Source organism: Vigna unguiculata, chromosome 1 (genome assembly GCF_004118075.2).
Source record: "Vigna unguiculata cultivar IT97K-499-35 chromosome 1, ASM411807v1, whole genome shotgun sequence".
In the NCBI taxonomy this organism is placed as follows: Eukaryota; Viridiplantae; Streptophyta; class Magnoliopsida; order Fabales; family Fabaceae; genus Vigna; species Vigna unguiculata.
In genome coordinates this window covers 41,524,501-41,549,221 of record NC_040279.1, presented here as the reverse complement: position 1 = coordinate 41,549,221, position 24,721 = coordinate 41,524,501, and the positions used below count along the sequence as shown (strand labels likewise).

Here is a 24,721-nt window from a genome sequence, read left to right as displayed (position 1 = left end):
TGTTCTGCTATTCCCACCCAATCTTTTTATTGGGTGGTGATATGTTATCACCCATCACATATATAACTTAATATTTAGTATATGTTTTTAATTTAAAATTTTAATAAATATTATTATATCATTATAATGGATAGTAAGGTAGGTGTACTTTGGGTGATAAGATATTATTTTTCTTTTTTTATTTCCAACCGCATATTTTGCTTTTACAAATTTTTCCACATCGCATACGACTTTCCTTTTTCTTAAAAAAATTGGAAGACATTATCTGTTCATACAACTTCAAGTGGCGCCCATGCGAAAAAAACTTGAAAGTTGCTCTTCTGCCACACGACTTCAGTTAACACGAGATCCTATTTTTCATCCCAAAGTTGTGTTTTTGCTCTACAACACTTATGTATGAATTTAAAGTTAGGTAGAAATCATGTGCACAGAATATAACTTCTGTAATGGGTAATTGTTCCTGATCAACACTAGTTACCTAAAACTTGTAATTTTAAGGATTTATGCATTTTCTGAAATACAATATAAAAATTCAGAAGTTAAAACATTGCACTCTGTTTGACCAACCGAATATTATATATAACAGGGATTTACTTTGCGAAAGAAACGAAAAATCTAATGGTTCCAATTTTACTATGTTGGCAATATGTATTTCCATTGAATTATGCTTTTCCACTAAAAATTAGTTGAAGGTCCACTTAAAAAATTGTTGAGCCGGAATTCTTTTTTTTCTCAAATATTGTAACCTGTAATATAGAAATAAATAGATAAATGTATGGGCAGTTGAAATTCCTAGAGTAGTGACAGTAATAGACAGAAAATTATATTTTTTTTTCTTAAATGTTCATACTAGGGATATTCATACATATTTTATTTGTACATAATTAAAAAAAAAGGAAATTTTTGAATTATTTTGCTACTTTGGGTGTAGTAGTATTTTTTTAGCATTATCTTTATTTGAAGACTCTGAACTGCGACCAAGAATCCATTAATATTAACTGTGAGAAGCAGAAAAAAAGGAGGAGCATTACATGGGGTCCCATAACGACATATGCAAACGGCAAACCAATTCATTAATTGAAAGTCCTACAGAAACCAAAAACAGCAAACAAAACGACAACTTTCACTGACTACACCCGCTTCATTCATCACAACGTTCAACGTTCTCCATCATCATGTATAAATGCTCACAAAAACCGGTGAAATTGCAACCAGAACAACGGTCAAACTTATCAGCATCGGAATACTAGGTACAACCATACTTCCATGCGATGCGTTTTGGCTTTGTGGGGTCGTACTTGGTGTGTTCGATGTTGCAGGAGTTACCTTCGAAGAGTTCGTGAAAATCGCAGCATCAGGGGAATTTGGTGCTAGACCCAGAAGCTCTGCCAACATTAAAATCGTATACCATGTAGTATTATTAGTATCAGTATATAGTAACTATAGATTATACAGAAATTCAGCATTAGTGGTTGACGACATGTGACCAAATTTATTACCAATCAAACACCGACAACTGTTCATCTATCTTCCATTTTTGTCCCATCAAACAAACACTTTAAAAAACCCTAGGCACCAGCTAGCTAGTATTTATCAAAACATACACAAGAATAGTAGTTTTACTTGCATAAATTTGTATGCGATAGAAATACTCCTATAAAGTAGTTCATTTTTTCACCTACGATGGTGTCCACAGTTATGAGTTTTTTATTATAGACTGTTACTTTTCCAAATGATGAAGGAGACATGGTTAAAATTGAAACTGTGAGCTCTTGGGTTTGTTCTTTGGTCACATATCAATTTAATTAGCGACAAGAATCAGATTGTAGTTAATATACGCAATCTTGTTGAAAGTAATGGTGATGCCCTCTTAACCAATCTAGATGATGGGTCGCCTCATTCTTATTACAGTTTCTAAGCATGTTTACATATATTAAAATCTAAAAGTTTCACATAGTAGTTGAAAAAGATTTGCAAGAAAGAAAAGCATAGGTTCTGGGTTTTCACTGTTCAAAATAAAACATAAGAAAAGCTACTATTAAATAAGAACAAAGTAAGAACTTAACCTTCACGGTGTTCTCACACTAACTAATAAAATATTTTGATTCATATAAGGTATCCTTCAGAATCACCTAAACGACGAATCTGTGATCCTAAAGTTAGAACCTCCCCTCAATAAGGTAACTCTCACACACAAACACACAAGCATCTTACGTAACACATAAGCCAGTATCCATGAGACTTTCAATTGTTTAGTTAGAACCTTAACAGCGAAGGACACCCCTAAACCTAGGATTTTGGAAAAAAAAAAAACACGAACTTTCACATATGCAGATGAAAGGTGAAGTTTTTAATGGCGTGAGAGAGTGAAAAAGGATTTTGGAAGAGAGTGAAAGTGCTTACTGGGACAGTCGGTGATGCTGGCGTTCTTGACGCTACAGAGGGAAGGGAGTTGAAGCAACTTGTCCTCTTGAATCCCCATTTGTTTGACCTCTGGACTACCCTTGTGGACCTGTTGAATGATGTAGCACAAACACTCTGGGTTGCTCTGCTTTATGCTCGAGGTTGCGTCGCAGCATTTCTCCGCCGGTTTCGCTTCCTTCCCCGAAGCGAAACCCATACACGGAATAACATCCTGAATCACCTTCCCGCACTTGGTCGCCATTTCATCGGCGCCTTCCACCGCACACCATGCCACCGCCACCACAAACATCACCGCAAACACTCTGCTCTGCCGCTTCATGGTCACGAAAACCTCTGTCTCCGATGTTGTCTCTGTTTTCTCTGTCTGTGTTGTTTTAGCGAAGTGCTATGGCTGGTCTTCTCTCTATTTAATGTACACAGGTGAGGTGGTGGTGGTGTCCAATTAAGTCTCCCTAGTGTAACATTGAACGGTAGCTTAACGCCGTTAATCTCTTTTACACGCCACAATTCAACTACCATTCATTATTCCAATTTAACTACGAACATGGTACCGGCAGTATTTGTTTAGTGTCTCGTGTCACGTTTCACCCAAATTACTATTTTACACGCGTGAAGGAAAAAAACATTTCGAAAATAGATATTTAAATTTCATTTTATTAATTATATCTTATTTTCATATGATAATTAAGTCCGTTAAAAATATTAAGACATGTGGAGTGTTATGAATATGGTATGGAAATAATAAATAAATGAAGGAAGCTGGTGGTGGTTGGAGTGCAATTAAGAAGAGGTCACAGGTTGGGATTATGACTTAGGAGTTTGTGGGAAGACAGATACTATAAATAGTGTTGTTCCTCAACCACTGCTTCTCGTTTCCACCTCCTAATTTAATTCTCCACGTGGCATAACCATGCAACATGGTTCGAAGGTTGTTGGGTGTTGAACTTCGTCTTCTTCCTTTTAAGTTTTGAGTGGGATCTGTATTTGGAATTGTATTTCTTCTCTGGACTGTTCACACAACCCATTGGTATTGGTGGAAAGTGAAACTCATTTCTAAAAATTGGATTTGGATTGTTACCAAAGTTAAGAAAAACAAAACAACAGGAAAATTTTAATTTTAATTAGGTTTAAATTTTGTTTTAATTAAAATTTTTGTTTATTATAAAGTAAATAAGTGTTGTAGTTTTAAAAAATGTAAACTTTAATTGTATTAAATTTTAATTAGATGATGATTTCCTTTCCAACACATATAATTAAATTTTAATTATATTAATTTTTAATTAGATTTAATTTTTTTATTTAAATTTATTTGAATGAAGAATGGAATTTTAGATAAGCTAGAAAAAACAATCATCCACGCAATCTTGCGATCTTTTTTGAAGATTTTAATGATTCTATTGTGAATCACGTGTAAGATTTATGATATTACACGAAATAAATTTTAATTTTAACTACAATAATTATAAATATGTTTAGTTAGGTTATAAGTACGTAATTTTTACATCATTACGTTCTTAATTGAGTTTTTATTAATTTTTATTTATTTATTTAATAATAAAATTTTTATATTTTTTAATTAAATTGGAATCATTTTAATTTGATGTTAATTGATAATGCGACTCTTATTCTGTTTTGTCATGTTACTCACCTATTTCTAAGTAGTAATAAATGCAAATTTTTGTACTAATATATTAAAAAATAATAATTTATTTTTTTAATTGGAAACATATTAAATAACAAAATCTTCATGTTTTATTTTTTTTTTTTGTGTTATTAGTTATATGATTAAGAGACTTTCAACATCCTTACCAGGTTGTGATAATGAAAGTTTGTTGTTATTATGTTCTCAATTAAAATAAGAAAGAGTTATTTATTATTCTATATTCAACACAAATATAATTTTATATTAACTATAAAATTTTATAATTATTAACTGGTTAAAATAAGTGAGTGAGATCAATTCAAACAATAAAGAGTCATTTATCATTTTATATTCAACACAAAATATAATTTTATATTAACTATAAAATTTTATAATTATTGACTAGTTAAAATAAGTGAGTGAGATGATCAAATAAAATGATAATAAACGAATAAAATAAATTGTAAAACTTCCATTGAAAAATTTAAATATTTTGAGTACTAAATAAATAAAAAATATTAATAAAATTAAAAATAATAAAATCTATTAAAGGTTTAAAACTTAATATATTTTAGATTTGTAATAAGTAACCTATTATATAATTTAAATTGTGACTAATATCGGAAAATTAAGTGTTTGAAACACAATTGAAGAATATAATTATTTTTATTAATTAATAAATTAAAAAAAATTAATGTCCAAATGTATAAAAAATTTGAAATTCAATTAAGTTTGCATTTTATACATAAAATAATAATAAATAGACATATTTATAAATATAGTTTGCATCTATAATTTATAATTGTATATCTATAATTATATATAAAATTATATACTTATTTGGTGTCCTCTTTTATGTTTTCAATTTTATCCCCTTAATTATTATTTTTAAAATTTATATAATTATTATAATAAAAAAACTGTATTTTACTTATATCATTTTAATAATTATTCATTACAAAAGAATTATTTACTCTTTCATTATTTCAATGGTTACTAGTTATAATATTTTTTTTTATAATTAAATTTTATTTTATCAATATCTGTATCTATAATTATATATATTTTATATTTTTTAATTTTATTATTTTAAAATTTAAATAATTTATTCATATTTAAAAAAGTACTCGGATGTGGTTATGTTATTTTGTAATAAACTTATATGGTAAGATGAATTTAGTTTAATCATCTGTTGTTTATTAACAATAATTGAAAACTAATTTAAACATGACAATGAGAGTGGTTTTCAAATATCAATATAATATATGTGAACGAAAATTAATAAATGTGTTTACCTATAAGTTTTTTTTTTGGGAAGGCAAGCCAAGAGGGGAAATGATATCATTAAGTTCATTTATAGAACTGTAAGTTTGAATGATAAGTTGTAGTTTTTATTAACAATTTATATGTTTTTCTAAACAAGTTTTACATTTACTTTATATGTGTTCATTGTATTTATTTTGCATTAAATTAAAACATGCAATTTAGATTTTTTTTTCTTTCACTTTATTAATTAGAGTATTTCTGTCATTTTCTATATTTTTTCACTTTCTAAAAGTATTTTTTGTTGATTAGAAAATTCAAATAAGTTATTGAAAGTTGTTTTTTCTATTCATTGGCATTTAGACTAGCCACCTATGTTGTTAAGTCACACATTCATTAGGTATTACTATTACGTTGGGTATCAAATTGTTGGAAAGATATTTTCAATCAAATATCACATGTTTATTTAAAAATTAGTTCGATATCTTATTGCTTTAATATATATATATATATATATATATATATATATATAACATGTTTTATATTCTTAAGAAATGTAAATTTTGTTATTGTTAATTTTTTTGTTATAAATTAATAAAAACATGTGTTTATTATAATAATAAAAGATAATAAATTTATTATTATTATTATTATAAAATTAAATTTAAATATTTTTTATAATTTAATTGTAAATAATTTTATTTATTTTATAAGTAATTTTATAATTAAAAATAATTAATTTTAAAAAAGTGGTCAAAGAAAAGTATATATAAAATTTGAAAAAAAAAAGTCACTTAGAGAGATAAAATTAATAAAATAATTACTTTAATTTTAAAAAATTATTTAAATGAAAATTGAAAAACAGTGTGAACATGAGAAAAATGAGAAAAATTATACTATGACTTTTATTTTTTGACTCTCATCCTTTACTCTTTTTTATTACGTGACGAGACTTAGTGTGGGTCATTGATTTTCTTCAAAGTAAAAAAACAGTGGTACATTAATTAATGGTCCACACTAAGCCAATTGTTATCATTGTTAATTAAAGGATGAGAGTAAAAAAATGAGAATCATAATATCATTGTTATCATTGCATACATGTATAGATGAAAAGAATAAAAATAAAAAATTCAATTATTTTATGCAATATATTATTCATATACGAGCAAAATCTTATAATGAGTCCCTCATTCGAATGCTAGTTATATCATTAGTCGGGATACGTAATCCTACTTCTATTCATACAAAAACTGAGGAATAATGCGTCATAAGAGATATGAGGAAAGATGATTGGGATCAAATCATAAGAACAAGGAACCTAACTGCTAAAGGGAAGAGATGACCCTACCGAGCAAACACGTTGATTAGAGTTATGTCCCATATATTGTTCAAAGGCGTGACGAAGAGAAAAGGTAATGACTTAAATGCCCTTTTTTTACTGTTCCCCGATCAATTGTCTTGAAATATAAGGAAGTATTCAAACACCTACATTTTCCATTAGACACATAAGGTTTCCGATAAAAATACGACGTCCTAGTGTGAATTTCATTGAACCCACGAACATGATACAATGGAATGTTATTCATTAATGAATCAGCTGGAGAGGTTGGCACAAAAGGGAATGTTGCAAAATTACTTGGAGACCAATTAAGTCAATGAAAATGTAGATCGATCTCCTAGGAAGACTACAAATGATCATCACGAGGTTCCTATTCTAGGAGATTTTAACACCATCATCAGTGGAGGAATAAGAAGGTTGACTAGAAAAAATGCTTAAAGTTTTATAACCGCAAGAAAAATGGAATGGATGACACCTACACCTAATGTGGTCTTCATGGACGAGGACCAATGTTGGATTGTTTCTCATGAGGACGATCTCATAGTCCTTTTAGTGATTATGATGGAGAGAAATGTTCATTGTGTTCTGATAGACCAAGGAAGTTCAACAAATGTCATGTGGTTGGGATACATTTGTGGGCCTTCAAATCCCAAGAGGTCAGCTACAACCTTTTGATGGAGTTTTCGGAAGAGCATGTGGAGGTTAGAAGGTATGTTGACTTAAGAATGACCCTTTCGGATGAACACGCAACATAAGCTATTGTTATTATGTATATTGTGGTGAATGCTCTGTCTTCGTATAATTTGTTGCTCGAAAGGTCTTCTCAATAAGTTAAGGGCGATTGTCAATGGTTAATTTCAAGATGAAATTTCCAACTGCAGAAGGAAAGGTGGAGACCATGAAGATTGATCAAGAGGTTTTCAGAAAATGCTATGAGAATAGTTTAAGAACTCGCAGGGCTACTTGTTGTGTTTGCAACAACTAATTCCAATATTTCAAAATTATACCTCTGATCATATATATAACGATCGAAGACCACAATTTGAAGATGAGGTTAAAGAGGTAGAACTAGAAAAAGGGAACAAGTTGAAAATAATAACGAAACTATTTTGAATTTAATATTATTTATGTTTTTGTTAAAAAAAGTTATTTGTATCTTTTATCTTCAATTTAAGATACTCAATTTTTCGTCGGAACAATTGCGATAGAAGTGTGATTATTTTATGATATTGAAATAAAAAAAGTTAGTGGAATTGGAAACTAATGATATTAATTGGTTAAGCGTGAATACGCATGAATGATAACTCTTCTCTGTACTACTTGATTGTTAAGAGAAGCACATATAAAAATATATGAAACTATATTAAAAGAAGCCCTTCATGTAATAATGTATGCTTACTCTAACTTTCTAAAACACAGTATCTCAAAATAAGATTATTCAACACTGCTACTTGAATCATATACATTTATTAACTATCAGTTCTACACAATTTATCTGATTCTTAATATACTTTATTCATTAATTAAAAAACATGCATCTAAAACATGAAAAACTAATAACGTTATTTCTATTATGTAAAAACATGAAACTGGGACAAGGATAAGGCTTCCGAATTCCAAATAGGGTTTTGTATTAATTACATTCCAAGTGCCACGTGTCAAATGTTATTCCACACTCCTAGTGTAACAATTGGTATCTTCTTGTCCTAATTTTAAACCCAAAATGTGTTGAAATCGTATCATGAAAAAAAAAAAATCTTTTAAATTTCAATTGGTACCTTATATTGGTTGTGCTGCCAATTTTCCTCATTTGACAAAATCAAAGCACCTTTCCTTAAAACACAAAGCAAAACTTCATCTTTCCAATCACTGCATCTCCACTCCTTCATGCTACATCTTCCATAACACAACAACAACAACAAAAACACACACACTCATAATCAACACCATATTATACTATCATCACATACATGCAATCCAAAGGGGAAGAAATTAAAGGGGTTCAAAAATGAAGAGCCGTTATCCGTTACAGGGGAAACGGTGGTTGGTGGGCCTGGCCGTGGTGGGCCTCGTTGTCGTCGGGCTTTTCCTCTCAACCACAGGCCGATCCTCGGAAACTGCTTACCTGTGTCCGGGCACGCTCGGGATCCGAACCCGAAAAGAATTCAGTTACGACCCGGCACCGATGCAGATGCGCGCCATTCTCCACTACGCGACCTCGCGCGTGGTGCCGCAGCAATCGGTGGCGGAGATCAAGGTCAGTCTTGACGTGATAAAGTCACTGGGCCGGCCATGCAACTTCCTGGTCTTCGGGCTGGGCCACGACTCCCTCATGTGGGCCTCGTTCAACCCGGGTGGCACCACGGTGTTCCTGGAGGAGGATCCGAAGTGGGTCCACTCGATCTTGAAAGACGCGCCAGGCCTGCGGGCTCATACCGTCCATTACCGTACGCAGCTTCGCGACGCCAATACGCTGCTCACCTCGTACCGCACCGAAGCCACGTGCAATCCTACGACGGCGTACCTGCGTGGCAACAAAGCGTGCAAGCTGGCGCTGGATAATCTCCCCGACGAGGTTTACGAGACGGAGTGGGACATGATCATGATCGACGCGCCCAAGGGGTACTTCGCGGAGGCCCCGGGGCGGATGTCGGCGGTGTTCTCCGCCGCTGTAATGGCGCGTAACCGGAAGGAACCCGGTGTGACGCACGTGTTCTTGCATGACGTGGATCGCAAGGTGGAGAAGCTTTACGCGGAAGAGTTTCTGTGTCGGAAGAATTTGGTGAATGGTGCTGGAAGGCTTTGGCACTTTAAGATGCCTCCTTCTAACGACACTTTCGCTTCTCGTTTCTGCTAGAAATTTCTTCACTGCTAACCATTCCCATAAATCTTCATCTTTTTTGCTTCTTCTTTTCTCTCTGGTTAGAGTATGATTCAGCATCGTGTTGTGTATCGGATCTTACATTATATTTTACTCTCTCTTTGATTGTTACTATCTTTTACTTTCCAATTTTACTTTTTGTAATTCCAAATCCAGACCAAAGGATTCACCTGCTTATAGGACTGTTTTCTCATGTCCACTTTTCCGACAGCGCAACGTGTGATTGCATGGTGAAGGAACGTGCTTGCTTGGCTTATTCAAGAGAAAATATTACGTGCACTTAACTTGTTAGTATTAATTAATTGTAGCTTCTGGTTGACTTTTATAGTTAATGTGAGAATCTCTTGTATTTTATGAATTTATGAATGAGAAGTGATATTTGACAAAGTTTTAAAGTGATATGCATTTTTATTTTTTGGAATAAATTGATTATTAGAAAAATAAAATATCAAAGATTTCAGTGAATCAAATATATCAATGATTTTATTATTGTTTGACATCACACTAGATAGAATTCAATTATGATTCATGTTTCAGTCTCTCATGGCTCGATCCAATTAAGATTCGGTATTCACAACTAGGTTTTTAAACCTGAAATCTTCTTTAGAGCAGTTTAACTGTCTCATAATTGAATTACTGATCGTTTATAAGTTACAGGTATCAGTACTTAGCTCGATATTCTATTAAAAGAAAATGTAACTTATCTATCAAAGATCTGGTAACAAAATATCAAAGAAACTAAAAACTCATGAAATACTCTTTTGTGAATAGACTCAATTTTGGAAGATTCTAACTAGAAACTTAAAATCAGACATAGAACATTTACATTCTTTTGTCGATTCATTTGCTTGTATCTCATTGAAGAAACAATAATTGGAAGTAAATAAAAGAAAAGGATGTAATGCTAATAGAAGTTGCAATTGAAAGAGAAATGGGAAGAAGAAAAAGAGTAAGCAAACAAAATTGCTGGTTAAAGGTGCCAATCGTGGAAAAAGAGCAAGGTAGAGCATTTTAATTGAAAGTTATAAGACGCCTCTCAGATGTTGCTCCCATCCACTTCTTATTTACAGTTTGCAATGGATTTTCATTTCGTGTCAAAAGCAGAAATGATAGATTACCTAAAACAGAAATTCAACAATTGTTTATATCTTAGCATAGTGATATCTCATAGCACGTTTCACTGTCCTTTTCCAATTATGTCGTACACTAAATCAAAACGTAGGAAATTAAACTGAACCAATCTACTATGATATAATGTATACAATATTATAACTATGGGTAATAAATCATAATAATTACATTACATCTTCCTAAGATACAACAGAGGTCCAATTTGCATAATGATTGCAATGATATGATGGGTTAATCAAAGAACAAAATCCGCCCAACCACTTCAGGCAGACGTGTAAATTCATCCCCAGGAAACACAGCATTCTATACAAAATCTAACACTACAAAAAATATTTCATTCTGTCATCCCTTCTCATGGCATTATATACAGCTTGGACCTGAAAAATACAACAAAATTCCATACTAAGATATACTCACCAAGAATCATTTGCAGGACAAATGGGGTTTCATGTTTTCTTCTTTTTTTTGAATAAATTCATCTTTAGCAAAAAAGGCTACAAAAGTTTCCTTCAACAAGAGGAAAAGAGACAAGTAAACAAGAGAGAAAGACCTGTTCACTAGAAACAACTTGTACAGGCCCAATATTTACGGATACATATTTGCCTCTTGCAGATAACTTCTGCTTCACACGTCCCTGTAACAGAAAAGTTAACGTTCTTCAAATATGAACATCAGCCACCAAATAAAAAGCTAGAAGTATTATATTATCGAGTTAAAAATGAAATATTCCAAAATCTTCCTGTAGCAATCCCTTGAAGGCAATTTCACACATGTAAGGTAAAACATTAGTACTTCATAAAAAAATCAATAACCATATATTGTGAGAGCGTTTGGACAAATCACATTTAGAGCTTGGGAAAGTGGCGTATGACCCTCCTATTAGCTCTTTTTAACTTATTTTAAATTTTACTTAGGTTCATATAGATGGTTAAGAAACCACATCCTGTTAAGATTTATTTCAATAAGATTCATAATCAAACTCATGAAGAAACTTCCATTTGATAAGAGGTTATAGAACAAAAGTTAAATAAAGCCGCGTTTACCTGAACGCACCGTACATGTGGTGAAATAATATGTTCTAAATTGCAATGAACTCGGGAGACAATCCATTTTGCAAGTCTTTACTTATGATGGAGTACTTTATTTTTCTCAAAGCTCAAAGTGTCAGTGGCTTGCTATAAGACTAAGGAGCAATCAAATTGTCTGTCACTGACCAGGGCACAATTATCAATTTTAATTATTAAATCCTTTTAGGATCATAAGAGCACTGCATTACTATAGTAGTTATTTTGCACAAACCTGGTAAAAAAGCATTTCCTCGTTTGTCTTCCTATTCTATATTCCCAAACATCTTGAGTAAAAGAAAATTCAAATAGAGCTGATGGCAAAATATATACCCCGCTAGTAAAATTTGTTCATTTAAGGAGTGAATAAGGGCAAATTATATATCCATCAAAAGATAACAAGCAAATCCATCTAGCAATGGGCTGATGCTAACGTCTAGATTTATGCTTTAGATCAACAAAACTTAGTTTGAGGGTGAGAATGGCCACTAACACAAGTAAGCGGGAGGATCAAGATACTTTTCTTCGATACTATTACATAGATGATGATTATTTAGTTAGTGCCCTATCTAGATTTAAATCGTGTGAGTAGGCACTTCCACTGCAAGAAAGAGGAGTGAGATACTTTTCAGAACTATTACACAAATGGTGACTATTTAGTTTGTGCCCCTATCTTTTGGTGCTATTGAAAGGATTAGTGACAAAACAAATCATGGAGGTTGGTAAGTTTTTGGTACAATGTTGAGAGGAGAGAAACCGAGAAGACATAGGATGAATTCCATATATTGGGTACACACGTGAGTATTCTTGTTTATTTAGTTTTACATTGGGTGAGAATGAATAAGTTGAGCAACATACAAGTGAATACCTACAAACCTGATGTCTCAGAGTTTTAGATTGAATGTGATGTGAGGTACACTTATGTGGTTAACTCAACCCATTGGTGCAAATCTACTTCATATTTCTCCTCCTCAATTTACTAACACATGCTTCAAAGTGTGTGTGTGTGTGTGTGTGTGTTGTCCTTCCCTTCAGTAACTTCAAAAAGATATTTTAAATGTTTGATAGAGTGTTTGTATGTTGAGCACATGCTTAAAAGTCTACATTCTCCTTTCCTTTGAGCAACTCCCACAATAAATTTTGGGGCAATAAACCTCATATTGGAAAACTTGGCAGCATGCTTGAAAGATTTAGGAAGAATACAACTTACATCGGAAACTCTGAACACATCCTTGAAAGGTTTTACCGGTAATACACCTCATAAAAGAAACTCCAAAAACACGTGCTTAAAATTATTTTCATTGTGTTTTCCTTTCCAATGAGCAACATCCAGAAGAGAGTCTTTTCACTGTGTGAAACCCTCTGATCACACTCATTTAGAATGCAGGCCCCTTTATTCTTTTCAATGCTTATTTTTTATCTCTACATTCGATGTATCTCAATTCTCAAGCTTCTTGGTTGTTACCTCAATACTAAAATGTACAAATGATTTATTACGAAGGTCAATAGGTAGTAATTTGGTATTGTTATAACTATTGGCGACAGCTCTGTAAGCTTACAGCCCAGGCCAAGAACTATTCTGTAGATAAATTATATATATTCATATATGATCTTGGAATAAACGTGGCAGCAATCCTGTGCAAAAACAAAGGCTGTAGCTGAAATGATCTTCCAAAGTTGGATGTGAAGATACTGATTGTTTGCACGGAATGTGATACTGAATTAGATAGTGTCGATGAAAATTTGTAACAGTCATTGCAATTAGCTCGTTTTTATTTTGCAGGTTTTTTTTTTATCCAACATTGAAATAGAAGGCAAGAATGTATAGTCCCAACTGGAAATGCCATTTTACAAGCCTAACAAACAAAACTGGCATTCATCATCAACAATCATCACATGAAGTTCAAGAAACAGCCATGTTAGACAAACAAAGTTGGCCTGAAGCAGAACTAGTCACAAAAATAGCCATAAAGTAATAAGAGTAACATACAAATCGTAAAAAGAAAAAATATACATTAGATATGTATATGTTACAGTTCTAATTTCCAATACAATTAGAACGGGCTATATTTGTGCCGTATAAGTGGCAAAATTTTAGTAGCTCCCTTTGGTTGCTTTCTATTTGTGTCTTGGTATAGAATTATTCTAAGGTTGGTCACGTTAAGAAAAGCATAGTTTATATGCCAGTCACGGTCCAAGGAGTGGTCACGACAATAAGAAATCAAACTAAGTTCACTGGGGAAGGTAGTTTAGGTATAGAAATCTAACACAATGTCATTTGGATCACAGTTCATACTATATAAATCAATGCATCAGGTTTACATAAATAAGTTGAATTTCCCAATTTCAATTAAAGGCTCTACAATAGTTATGAGGTATGAGGCATGAATACACACCTGAGGAATAGGCTGCTGTATTACGGATTCCACGGCAACAACCATGGCTTGCACAAAATCCTCACCTCCCGTTCCTATTGCAGTGAATCCTCGAACAGTTGGGTATGAATTCACCTGTGCAGCACACATTATAACACATAAGTATTGCAATGCCAAGGGAATAACAAAAATCAAAAGTACCAGAACGTGCAGACAAAATAGACAATTAAAAGCAAACATTAAGCAAAGAGAACTATGAATGAACGAATTCATGAAATAGTACCTTCTGGTCCAAAGTGAGCCATTCATTGGTAGAATCATCCGACACAGTGCCTCCAATAACCATATTGGTAGTTTGCCCAACCCTCCCTTCCGCCTTAGACACCTCTGTCGCAATGCAACAAAATAAATTAACCATTTTCAGTTTCAATCTCTCAATTAAAATTAAGCATACATTAAATTAAAAAGTTCACAGGTGAGAATCAATTACCGGAAATGGCCTTCAACACCGCCTCTTGAGGCGGACCTTGATCGTCCTGAAACGACGGCGTCTCGCTGTGAGAGCAACGAAGGGTTACTCCTTTGCCCCGGCGAAACGGACCTGCCCTAACGCCTCTGTTACAATTCAAATGAAGATTTTGGAATTGAAACGGCTCCACGATAATCGATGAACGAAGCATGCTCCTGCACGCCATTTTTTCTGTCTAGTTTCCGTAACATACGATAAATTCGTAGTAGTAGTGCATATAAGCATCTCCATCACCCTCGCAAACACAGATTTTTTTTCGATAAGGACCAATGTGAATTCTCACTAATGCCCCTGCCACAAGTGTTCATTCCAGGATCTTATTGTCTTTTTCCTTTTAATAATTTAATTATTTTCTTGAGTTAAAAAAATCAAAAACCCTACCCCTCTTACGAGTTTTCCCTCTTCCGATGTACGGGTCCGAGAATAACCGCGATGATTCTGAGCGAACCGCTTTCAGAAGAGCAGAGAAGAAATACAAGCTCTACTACGACAACAATGCCTCTTCCAAGAACAAAAAGTATTCAATTTTTTTTTTTTCCGTTGATCGTAGTTTGTTTCAGTTTTATGTCATCAAATTGTAATTGCAATTCATTTTTCTTTTCAACAGGAAAAAACAACCTAAACCAGTGGATTTAACGGAGGTTCTTGACTTCAGAGCCATTCTAGAATGCTATCTTCGAAACGGTGCGCTTCCTCCCGGTGTTATCGTTCTTCACGACAACTTCACCTCTCCGGTTTTCTCTTTGCAAAATCGCCCAGGTATTTTCTTTTTCTTTTATTATTATTCGTCGTTTAACGGATTTACCCGTGCATTTGTAGCTAGCTAGTTCATGTATTATGAGTAACTAAAGAACTCAGCAACACTATCTGATGATTAATTTGCAGGCTTTTATTTTATTCCTGGGGCATTAACCATAGAGAAACAATGTAGTTTGATAAAGGAAAGTTTGACTGATTTTCCGCAGCCCCCTAACAGAACAAATCACAATGCCATTTATGGTCCAATTCAGGATGTTTTTGGTGCTGCTAAGGAAGGGAAAGTTTTGGTCGAAGACAACTCACCAATTCCTTCATCAGAAACTGGTGCTGATATAGATAATGGAGATTGTAAGGAATGGAAATTTGCTACCCAAAAGGAAGCGTCGTTGCGAAAGTGCAAATCCGTTTCTGCTTCTGCGTTGCTTCGGAAGTTGCGATGGAGCACCCTGGGCCTGCAGTTTGATTGGTCCAAAGTAAGTTTTGATTCACCATTTTAAATATTTTTCAGTGAATCAATACTGCTTCTCTCCAAAATAATTAAAATTTAGTTGTGGGTGTATTTTGTTCTTATCGAAGTATGTTATCAGACTTTTTTTTCTTGCTTTGGAGACCTTGCAGCTGGTTATTGCTTACACATGATCTACTGCTTTGCATACATCTGTTTTTAGCTTGAGATGAACGATTTTTGTAGTTGTGTGAATGAGATATTGGACAATTGCTTTAAGAACTAGCCCACATGTTCCACACCGTGCCTGAATATCACTGGAGGACTTGTTTCGTCTCAATCAATTAGTTTCTGTGTACCTTGTTATAAAGATTTCAGACTAAACCTTTTTTATAAGGTTGCTTATAAAAATTGTTATAAAGATTGTTATTATAAGGTTGTTTGACATGTACCTTAAGTTTTGCTAGCCTGTTATAAAGATTTCAGACTAAACCTTTTTTGCTAAAGTTATTATAGTTGCATAGCCTACTTGTGCACCAGTAAATCTTTGAGTTATAATTTAGTTTCACTTTCCTAGAAGAGGCATACCTATTGATATTCATTGAACTTACTTATTACTACGTTTGTGTGCAGCGGAATTACGATATGTCTCTCCCACATAACAAAATCCCTGAACCACTGTGTGAACTTGCCAAACAATTGGCCAAGTCTGCTTTACCTGCTGGTGTTGAATTCAGACCTGAAGCTGCAATTGTGAATTACTTTGGTTTAGGTATGCTTCAAGGACATATATATTATGAATTCAGACGTGTAATAGTTCCACGTGCCCTTTTCTACACCTTTTAGTTTGCTCTGATACTATGGCTACTGCCAGCAAAAAATATCCTTCACACCATTGGTCAGCGAGAAATCGTCGTTTTCTTGCATAAGCCAGATGTTTTCCAGTTCATGAGAAGGAAAAAAAAAAGACATCTTTAACAATTTTTTAGAACTGTCTGCTTCATATTTGTTTTATATATAGCCTCTCATTTTTTATTTTTTTTTTGGAATTATTCCAGGGGACACGCTGGGTGGTCACCTTGATGACATGGAAGCAGATTGGAGCAAGCCTATAGTTAGTTTAAGGTATTATTGTACTTTCTTTTGATGTTCTGTTTTTTTGTTAACTTGTATTTGGATCCTAATTCGTTTGCTGTCCCCCTTGGTTAGTCTGGGTTGCAAGGCTATATTTCTTTTGGGAGGAAAATCCAGAGAGGATACTCCTCTGGCAATGTTCCTTCGAAGTGGCGATGTGGTTCTCATGGCTGGAGATGCAAGGGAATGCTTTCATGGTAACCATCTCCTATGAACTTAGTTGGTGAAATATTAAGGGTGTGTTTGAATTGACATTGAGTTTATGAGAGACTCGTCCATGTTGAATGTGCATCATAATGTGTATTTAAAGTTAAACAAAACACGTACTCAATCAAAGTGGTTCATATGATCATTCGAAATTTTGAAATTAAGTGATTGGTTTCTCTTGAATAAAGATTATCGCTGGCAATAAACATGTGTAATTTATAATTAAGTTATTATGCTGACTTGTGCAGTTTCAAGATTTTTCCTAACTACTAGGAATTGGTTTCATCAATGTCGCAGGGGTTCCTCGAATCTTCACAGATGAAGAAAATGCTGAAATAGGGCATCTCGAGACACAGCTATCGCATGAAGATGATCTTTGTTTCTTAAAATACATCCAAACTTCTAGAATCAACATTAATATCAGACAAGTTTTTTGAGTAGTCTTTCCTTTTCTTTCAAAGTGAAAATTTGTTGTATCAGTTCATGAAACAAATTATTATTTATTAGTTATAATGTAAGAGATTATTGCTTCGTTTCAATTTTATACGACCAGTGAGTCTTATCCTTTGCTCAAGTTCTTTCCCTTGAGTTATTTATTTCCTCATATTTTTTAGTCTAGGGACTTGGGTGTTAAGGTAACACTTAAATGATAAATACTAACTTTTTAACGTGTTTGGTATTCTTGATGCTTCAGCCTACTATCTTAGGATGACTATTATAATTTTTTTTTATTCAACACAGAAGTTATCAGAAGTTGTTTTACTTTATTGGATTTACAATAAGTTTTTTTAACGTAAATTAATATGTGAAATTTTATTTAAAAGTATATTAATTTCTTTTGAATGTGATTTTAAAGAATTCAACATGCAAGTACACGTTTAAGTAAAAGATATTTTATATTGCTTCTTAAGAAACTTTATGTTTTCTATACACGTTTTTTGGTTCTGGATACTCATGTTTGCTTGGAGTTAGGTCTGGCATGCCTAAATCCATTTTTAATCATTGAAACTATTAGGCTGGGATTGAATTTGAAATGTACCAAACGCAAAAGATGGCTAGGAATATTAATTTTGAAGTAAACATAATTAAAGAATACTACAATGGGAGCGTACAATAACTAATTAATCCCTTTAATAACTAAAGGGAAACATAGTAATTCGTAACCAAAAAATGAAAAGAAAAAAAAAAACGTGTAAAAAGAAAGAATTTTGATTTTGAATAATAAAAAAATCGTAATTTGTTGAGAGTAGGATTTGAACCCACGCCCTTTCGGACCAGAACCTTAATCTGGCGCCTTAGACCAACTCGGCCATCTCAACTTTTCGTTTTATTATTTTATTTGTGTTATAATATAAGTATTTTAGTTTCTATGTCCCGTCAAGTAAATTTTAATGGAAGCAACTTTCCTTAGAGGCTTCCCCTTTTTATGTTAACTAGCATTGGAAAACAGGAGTGTGAAATCACTGTTATTAAAATTTTAAACATTTTGTTTACCAAATATCACCAATAATCCAATTACCACTTATGCATGATAAATCATAAGTTTCTGCAAAGTGTTTTTACCTTTTACAACAAATGAATACCGAAATTAAAATCAAACCCATGGCCTTAAAAAATCACTGTATATTTTATATATTTTGGAAAAATAATTGGTGATAAATAGCTAGAATAATAGCCACCATTGGTCACAATATTAGAAAAATAAATAAAAGAGTCAGCTTCTATCACATGGTGAATATGTGTTGTGCTAATTAGAATTTTGGATAAGCAATGCATAAAACAATTGAACATGAATTTAATAATTTATCCTTTGTGACACGAAGAAAATGGTCCCAGATTTTATCCATTATTTTGTTCTTTTCTTCTTCCGTGTTGTTGAATATCTCAATATTATGCCTAGTTGAAAAAATCTCAGTCAAGGGTTTCAAGTGACCTCCTTCATTCAAATACCAACTGAAAGCGTAATTTACAATATTGATTTAATCTTAAAAATTAAAGGTATTGATATTTTCAAATAATTACAATAATTTAACTCAGTAAATAAATATGTTCTAACGTATTCATAACAAAATCTCCATTATTACTATCATACAATTTATACTAGATAAACAGTTTATAAACAGAACTTTTTTTATTATTATTAAACTTGCATATTCTAGAACCTTTTTAATAAAATACCGGTATATGATAGATCGCACTCATGCCAACTAATTTTGCTATATTTAAAAAGAGTTTTTATCCAGTTATTTCAATTATACTAAAATTTAAATCTTCAGTAATTCTATAAAAATATGATTGTTACATTTATTTAATAGTCATAAATTACTAAACACAATATTATATATTGATAATACAAAGTAAATAATAAAAACAAATATATATATAAATATTTATACAGTCATCTCTAAGTAAATATTTATATATATATATATATATATATGTATATTATTTGAAGAAGAATTAAGAATTTTATGACTCTTTAACAAAACACATTCTGTATATATATCTTGTCATTTTATTCAGTGGACTCACTACTGATCATAATAGAAGTATTTTTATCTGTATTTCTTATTGCTCACACAATTAAGTATTCATTGCAAAAGAGATAACACAAAACAAATACATAAAACAAGTAAAAGGATAAGATAATATAAACAAGATTAAACATTAAAGTTCAAAAGCAATTATATTCACAAGTAAAGCACACCAACATACATATGCACAGATAAATAAATGAGTATAAACTCAATTATCCAGATTCATACATTAGCAACAGACTCACAGTGATGTGCACTCTGATGGTGGTGATGGTTCTCAAACTCCGAAAAATTTGGCCTCAATAAATTATCTCCAATATTTTTCTCACTTTTAGTTCAATATTACTCTTTTGTTACACCAAGATCAAATTTTTGTTTTTTAATGTCATGGTTTTCTTGTCACTAAATACTTTTACTTTCTATTTTCCTCGTTATCTTTCCTTTATTTCCCATCATTTAAATTTAAATTGTGATTCAAACTCGATAGACAAATTTGTTCAAATTAGGAAAAACAAAGAAGATAATTTTCATTTTAGCCAACATTTTAAACTTTATTTCTCACTTTCTTTCTCCTCTTTTCTCTTATTCACATCATTTAAATTTAAATTGTAATTTAAACTAGAGAGATAAAATATATCGAATTAACGAAAGCAAACAGAAATTTCATTTTAGCCCGGCATTTTAAATTACAATTTAAATTTCACTATCAACCCGAATTAATAATTTATATACTAAAATGTAAACCGTATTGACCTTCTACAATACTAGAATTAAAATACTAATAAAAAAAACTTAATAAACCACAAAAAAAAACTGAAAATACTAAAGTTAAAATATTAATGAGATAAAATAAAATAAAAAACAACGTAATGAACGAAAAAAAGAGAGCCTGAACAGGGGTTAAAATTACACATAAACTGAAAAATGTAATTAATTAAGAATGGTATTTATGTATTATTGTGAAAAAACAGTTGAAAACATGTGTGGGAGTTGCGGTTCGGGAAGAGAAACCGAAACGAAAGAGAAAAACATCTTCACTACACTCCAAAAACCAAAGCTTCTTCCAGCCACCAAAACCAGTGTCGTCAACGTGTACAATTCCACAACCACTTTCTTTATTTATTTACGTTTTTTTTCTCTCTTCACCCCTTATTCCTCACTCCACACACCCATCACAAAATCTTTCTCTTCAATTTCTCTCTCTTCATATCTCTCCGCCAAAACCCATGGGTCCGGTGGTGCTCAGCCAACTAGCCACCGGTCTGAGCGTGCTCGCCGGAGCGGTCATCGTCAAGTCGGTCATGGACCAGAAGCCCATGGCCGGCCCATTCACTCGCTGCCCCACCTGCAACGGAACCGGTCGAGTCACATGCCTCTGTTCGCGTTGGTCCGACGGCGACGTCGGATGCTCCACGTGTTCCGGGTCGGGTCGCATGGCCTGCAGCAGTTGCGGCGGCTCCGGCACCGGTCGACCCTTGCCGGCCAAAATCGCGATTCGCCCTCCCAGCCGCCCCTCTTAATCCCCCACCTCTGCTTTTAGCGTTAGTATAATAACATTTTAATATAATATTATATATATATGTATACCTTTTTCAATTTTATTTCATCTCAATCAATTGTTGTGTACCTATTACTGTTATTATTTGCTCACAACTACCATGTAATATAAAGTGCACGTTGACACTTGTAATCAACACAGAGCTCAGATTATTAGTATCCCTGTAATTCTCAGATTCTTCTCTTCGTTTTTGCTCTAACTCTTGCTGAATTCAAGAATTGTGCTGTGTATTCATTATCATGTTGCTTCTCCACCATCTTGTTGAATTTGAGCACGTGCTTGTAATGTGAATGAATTTCGAAGAATCTTGAGATCTGATGAACTATTGTTGTTATTATTACAGGTTAAAGTAAAGGCTTTTGAGAACCTTATAAGCTTTTAGGGTTTTTGTTTTCACTTAAAAAATCTGGTTTCGTGAATCATTGCATTTGAATTGTTGGGTGTCACTCGCAGTGTTTGCTTCACGATTGTTGACGAGCACAATTGATTGGGTGAATTTGAATACGTTCGACGCAAAAATGGCTTTGGAATTATCTATCACTATGCTTGACCCGATCAACTTGGACCGTTTCAGGGGTTTGCCATTCATTTTGTGTCGTAGATTTTAAATTAAACAATGCCAAACCACCATTTTTTTTTTTATTTCTAGATTCGATCACAAGAATTGTGCATGACTTTGATTAGTCGTTAACTCTTAGGAGAAAAGTTAGTTCAAGAACTCATCAGTGAGATGTTAGAAGATGATGAGAATTTCTGATTTTTATTTCATGTTGCTGTTGACCATTGTGCTTGTTTCTGGTGATGAGACTAGGGTACTTTCTCTGTCATTACATTAGATGGAAGACACATTGGGTTTTTGAATTGTTTAGTTGCTTAGTGCGTCTTTGTTATATTAGCTGGCTTCCAAGCTTGGACGGAGCAACTAATTAATCAGGTCAAGAGTTTAATGTTTGTTTTTGTTTTCTGGTGGGGTGCTAAATCTCACTCCATAAGTGGTGGAACAGTCAAAGGAAAAAGATCTATGATTATGTTATGTTATATCTTAGTGCTATCTTATTTCACAAATAGTTAATCAATGCCACTTATCACAGCATGTACTGTTTCCTGTTTGGACTATATTCTTCCGGAAGAATTGAAAATGAAGGGAAAAAAGAAGTTTTGAAACATGATCATTATGCTAAACTGAGATATCTGCTGATGCTTTGATTTGGTCCAATTAAATGATGGTGGCTGACATAACAATACAGAATCACGTGGTCAAAGCAATTGGTCTTGGTCATCTTCAACTGCTGCACACCGGTAAGACCTTCAAATCTCACTGCAGAACCACCCTTCTTAGTTGAGCCACCATGCTAAATATTTTAAAAAGAGGTTTCAAAACACCACAAATTTCACTCCCTCTAACCCCACATAAAAATATGTGTTCATCGTATGAATTTGGCACGAGTCACTTTGACCTAGAATTTACCCAACGTGTGTATTTATTATTAAAACGTGTGAACAGTGTTCACCATGTCGATCGTGCACGTTTGATGTGTGTTTTAATTCCTCTTCAGGACCATTCTTCTCCATATTCTCCCCAGTTGACTTCTGTTAATGATATTACTAATGCCTGCTTTTGCATAATGCAATACTTAAAAACAATGAAGGTGTTCACATTGTTCTTTATTTTTCTTGACTTATATTCTTTTTCCTTAAATTATTCATTTTCGCACGATGAGTATTTGATTATTGTGGAGTCTATGTAGACTGAATTTGCAGCAAAACGGTGCCGCCAGAAGGATAGGTGGAGATGCACAACGAGTATATTATTATATGTGGAGCAATGAATAACAAACCATTTCAGAAATTATGAAGAAAAAAAAAACAATTCATTGAATCAAGATCTGTAATTTACAATGGACTCTAAATTTATTTTTAATTACTTAAATTATTCAAAATAACCAACTATTGGTAGTTTCTTTATTATTTTAGTCTATTTCACAATCTTACAGGTTGTAATCCAATTGAAACTTCAACGATTGAAAATTCAAGCAATATAACAGTTTGGTTCATTTTTAAAATTTAGTGTGGTTAAGCATAAATATAACAGTTTTATTCTTTTTGTGTTAGAGAAGTAATTGTTCCACTCGTTGACTTTCTCTGTTTGAGGTATAAGTTGGACTTGTTCTCTGTTTTTTTCATTTTATTCCAATGAACAAAAGTACTGATCAGCACATATATAACTAAGTTGATTCCGTTCATTTTTTTTTTTAAGAAATTGAATACAGCCCCAATTTAATAGTTTTTGTTTAAATAAGCTTCTTTACAGAAATTCAAGGATAAGGCAATAAGAAGAAACAAATAGATTTAAATTCTCATAAGTTAAATAGATAAACTAATTATTTGGCATAATATTTTTCAACAAAGAAAGATAAATTCTTCAAATAAACGGGAAATGTTAAAATTAGCGCATTTTATGGTTTTCTTTTATTCAAATTTTATATTCGGTCGATTTTGAATCCTGCCCACACATTACATTGTTTCATGCACTGCAAACACAGTATTGGGCCTTACTACTTATAAGCCCACAAAATAACCATGGTACAACAATCAAAATTTATCCTTTCCACAATGTAATTTGGATCTGTAATTTGGAGACTTTCCACAATGTATAGTTTAAAATCCAAAAAAAAAAAAATTAGATTGTACAATTTAAAGTACAAAATAAAAAAATTAAATTGCAAAATACGAAATGTATTTTTTAATAAGTTAATATATGGAGGATACTTTTGATATTTTTCACACCTAATGGAGATGTAGGGGGAACTATGGGAGTGTAGGAAGAATTAGCCCAAGTTGGTGAGGGATTTTGTGTAGATTAAAAAAGAAGTTTTGGTTGTGATGTGAGTAAAAAAAATGTAAAATATTCAAAATGGAGAATAAACGTTTTTTCCTTGAATTTTTCATGTTACCTAAAATTCCTAATGATTCACCTTTTTCACATCTTTATTTTTATTGAATCCAAATCGCAGAGCCCAATATGGCCCACTCATTTGGTACCTAAAAAAACGAAGTAGACCCTACAATTGCAGAAAAGGCCCATCTTTATTGATAAATTACGTAAAGACAAGGAAGAAGTAAAAAGTAGAATTAAATCTAAGCCAGTGTCTGAAATATTTGTTTTTGTAAGTATTGTTCTTAATGAAGAAATTAAGAAAATAGTTGGCATGAGAATGATATTGGAATGGTAGGGAATGTGGTAAAGATGTGCCACAATCTCATTCTTATCTTCATGTCTGAGGCAAAATCATAGCTTCCATTTTCAACATTATAAAGTGGATAAAGATAAAACACAAGGCCCACACCCTCTTTCTCTTCTGTCCCATTCAACCCTCAAATCCCTATATTCTTCATTTTTCGGATTACCCGAATTGCTTCTTATAACTTGAAA

General features: G+C 32.7%; 5 protein-coding genes and 1 non-coding gene across 7 annotated transcripts; 3 read left to right on the top strand and 3 right to left on the bottom strand.

Annotated features, from left to right (window-relative positions):
- Positions 1 to 972: 972 nt before the first annotated feature.
- LOC114175056 (non-specific lipid transfer protein GPI-anchored 1-like) lies at positions 973 to 2,828 on the bottom strand. The gene is made up of 2 exons (XM_028059818.1): positions 2,404 to 2,828; positions 973 to 1,385 (listed from the first exon to the last, which is right to left on the bottom strand). Exons 1-2 carry the CDS (start codon positions 2,741 to 2,743, stop codon positions 1,174 to 1,176), a joined length of 552 nt encoding a protein of 183 aa, XP_027915619.1. The 5' UTR covers positions 2,744 to 2,828; the 3' UTR covers positions 973 to 1,173.
- Positions 2,829 to 8,260: 5,432 nt separating this feature from the next.
- On the top strand, positions 8,261 to 9,927 carry LOC114178608 (probable methyltransferase At1g27930). Its single transcript, XM_028064619.1, has one exon. It carries the CDS (start codon positions 8,677 to 8,679, stop codon positions 9,523 to 9,525), a length of 849 nt encoding a protein of 282 aa, XP_027920420.1. The 5' UTR covers positions 8,261 to 8,676; the 3' UTR covers positions 9,526 to 9,927.
- Positions 9,928 to 10,768: 841 nt separating this feature from the next.
- Positions 10,769 to 14,872, bottom strand: LOC114176203. Its single transcript, XM_028061163.1, has 5 exons — positions 14,610 to 14,872; positions 14,403 to 14,506; positions 14,141 to 14,254; positions 11,231 to 11,314; positions 10,769 to 11,057 (listed from the first exon to the last, which is right to left on the bottom strand). The coding sequence occupies exons 1-5, from the start codon at positions 14,812 to 14,814 to the stop codon at positions 11,001 to 11,003; spliced, it is 564 nt and encodes a 187-aa protein (XP_027916964.1). The 5' UTR covers positions 14,815 to 14,872; the 3' UTR covers positions 10,769 to 11,000.
- A 143-nt stretch (positions 14,873 to 15,015) lies between these two features.
- LOC114176762 (alpha-ketoglutarate-dependent dioxygenase alkB) lies at positions 15,016 to 17,767 on the top strand. Of its 2 annotated transcripts, none has more exons than XM_028061915.1 (7): positions 15,016 to 15,165; positions 15,256 to 15,407; positions 15,534 to 15,880; positions 16,486 to 16,624; positions 16,911 to 16,977; positions 17,062 to 17,183; positions 17,491 to 17,767. In XM_028061915.1, exons 1-7 carry the CDS (start codon positions 15,056 to 15,058, stop codon positions 17,628 to 17,630), a joined length of 1,077 nt encoding a protein of 358 aa, XP_027917716.1. In that variant the 5' UTR covers positions 15,016 to 15,055; the 3' UTR covers positions 17,631 to 17,767. The 2 variants fall into 2 exon arrangements, with proteins under 2 accessions (XP_027917716.1, XP_027917725.1); XM_028061924.1 differs by having other exon boundaries at positions 17,442 to 17,732.
- Positions 17,768 to 18,431: 664 nt separating this feature from the next.
- Positions 18,432 to 18,512, bottom strand: TRNAL-AAG. The gene has a single exon. It is a non-coding gene; the product is annotated as a tRNA-Leu (tRNA).
- Positions 18,513 to 20,760: 2,248 nt separating this feature from the next.
- On the top strand, positions 20,761 to 21,487 carry LOC114174108 (chaperone protein DnaJ). Its single transcript, XM_028058868.1, has one exon. It carries the CDS (start codon positions 20,957 to 20,959, stop codon positions 21,248 to 21,250), a length of 294 nt encoding a protein of 97 aa, XP_027914669.1. The 5' UTR covers positions 20,761 to 20,956; the 3' UTR covers positions 21,251 to 21,487.
- Positions 21,488 to 24,721: the final 3,234 nt, after the last annotated feature.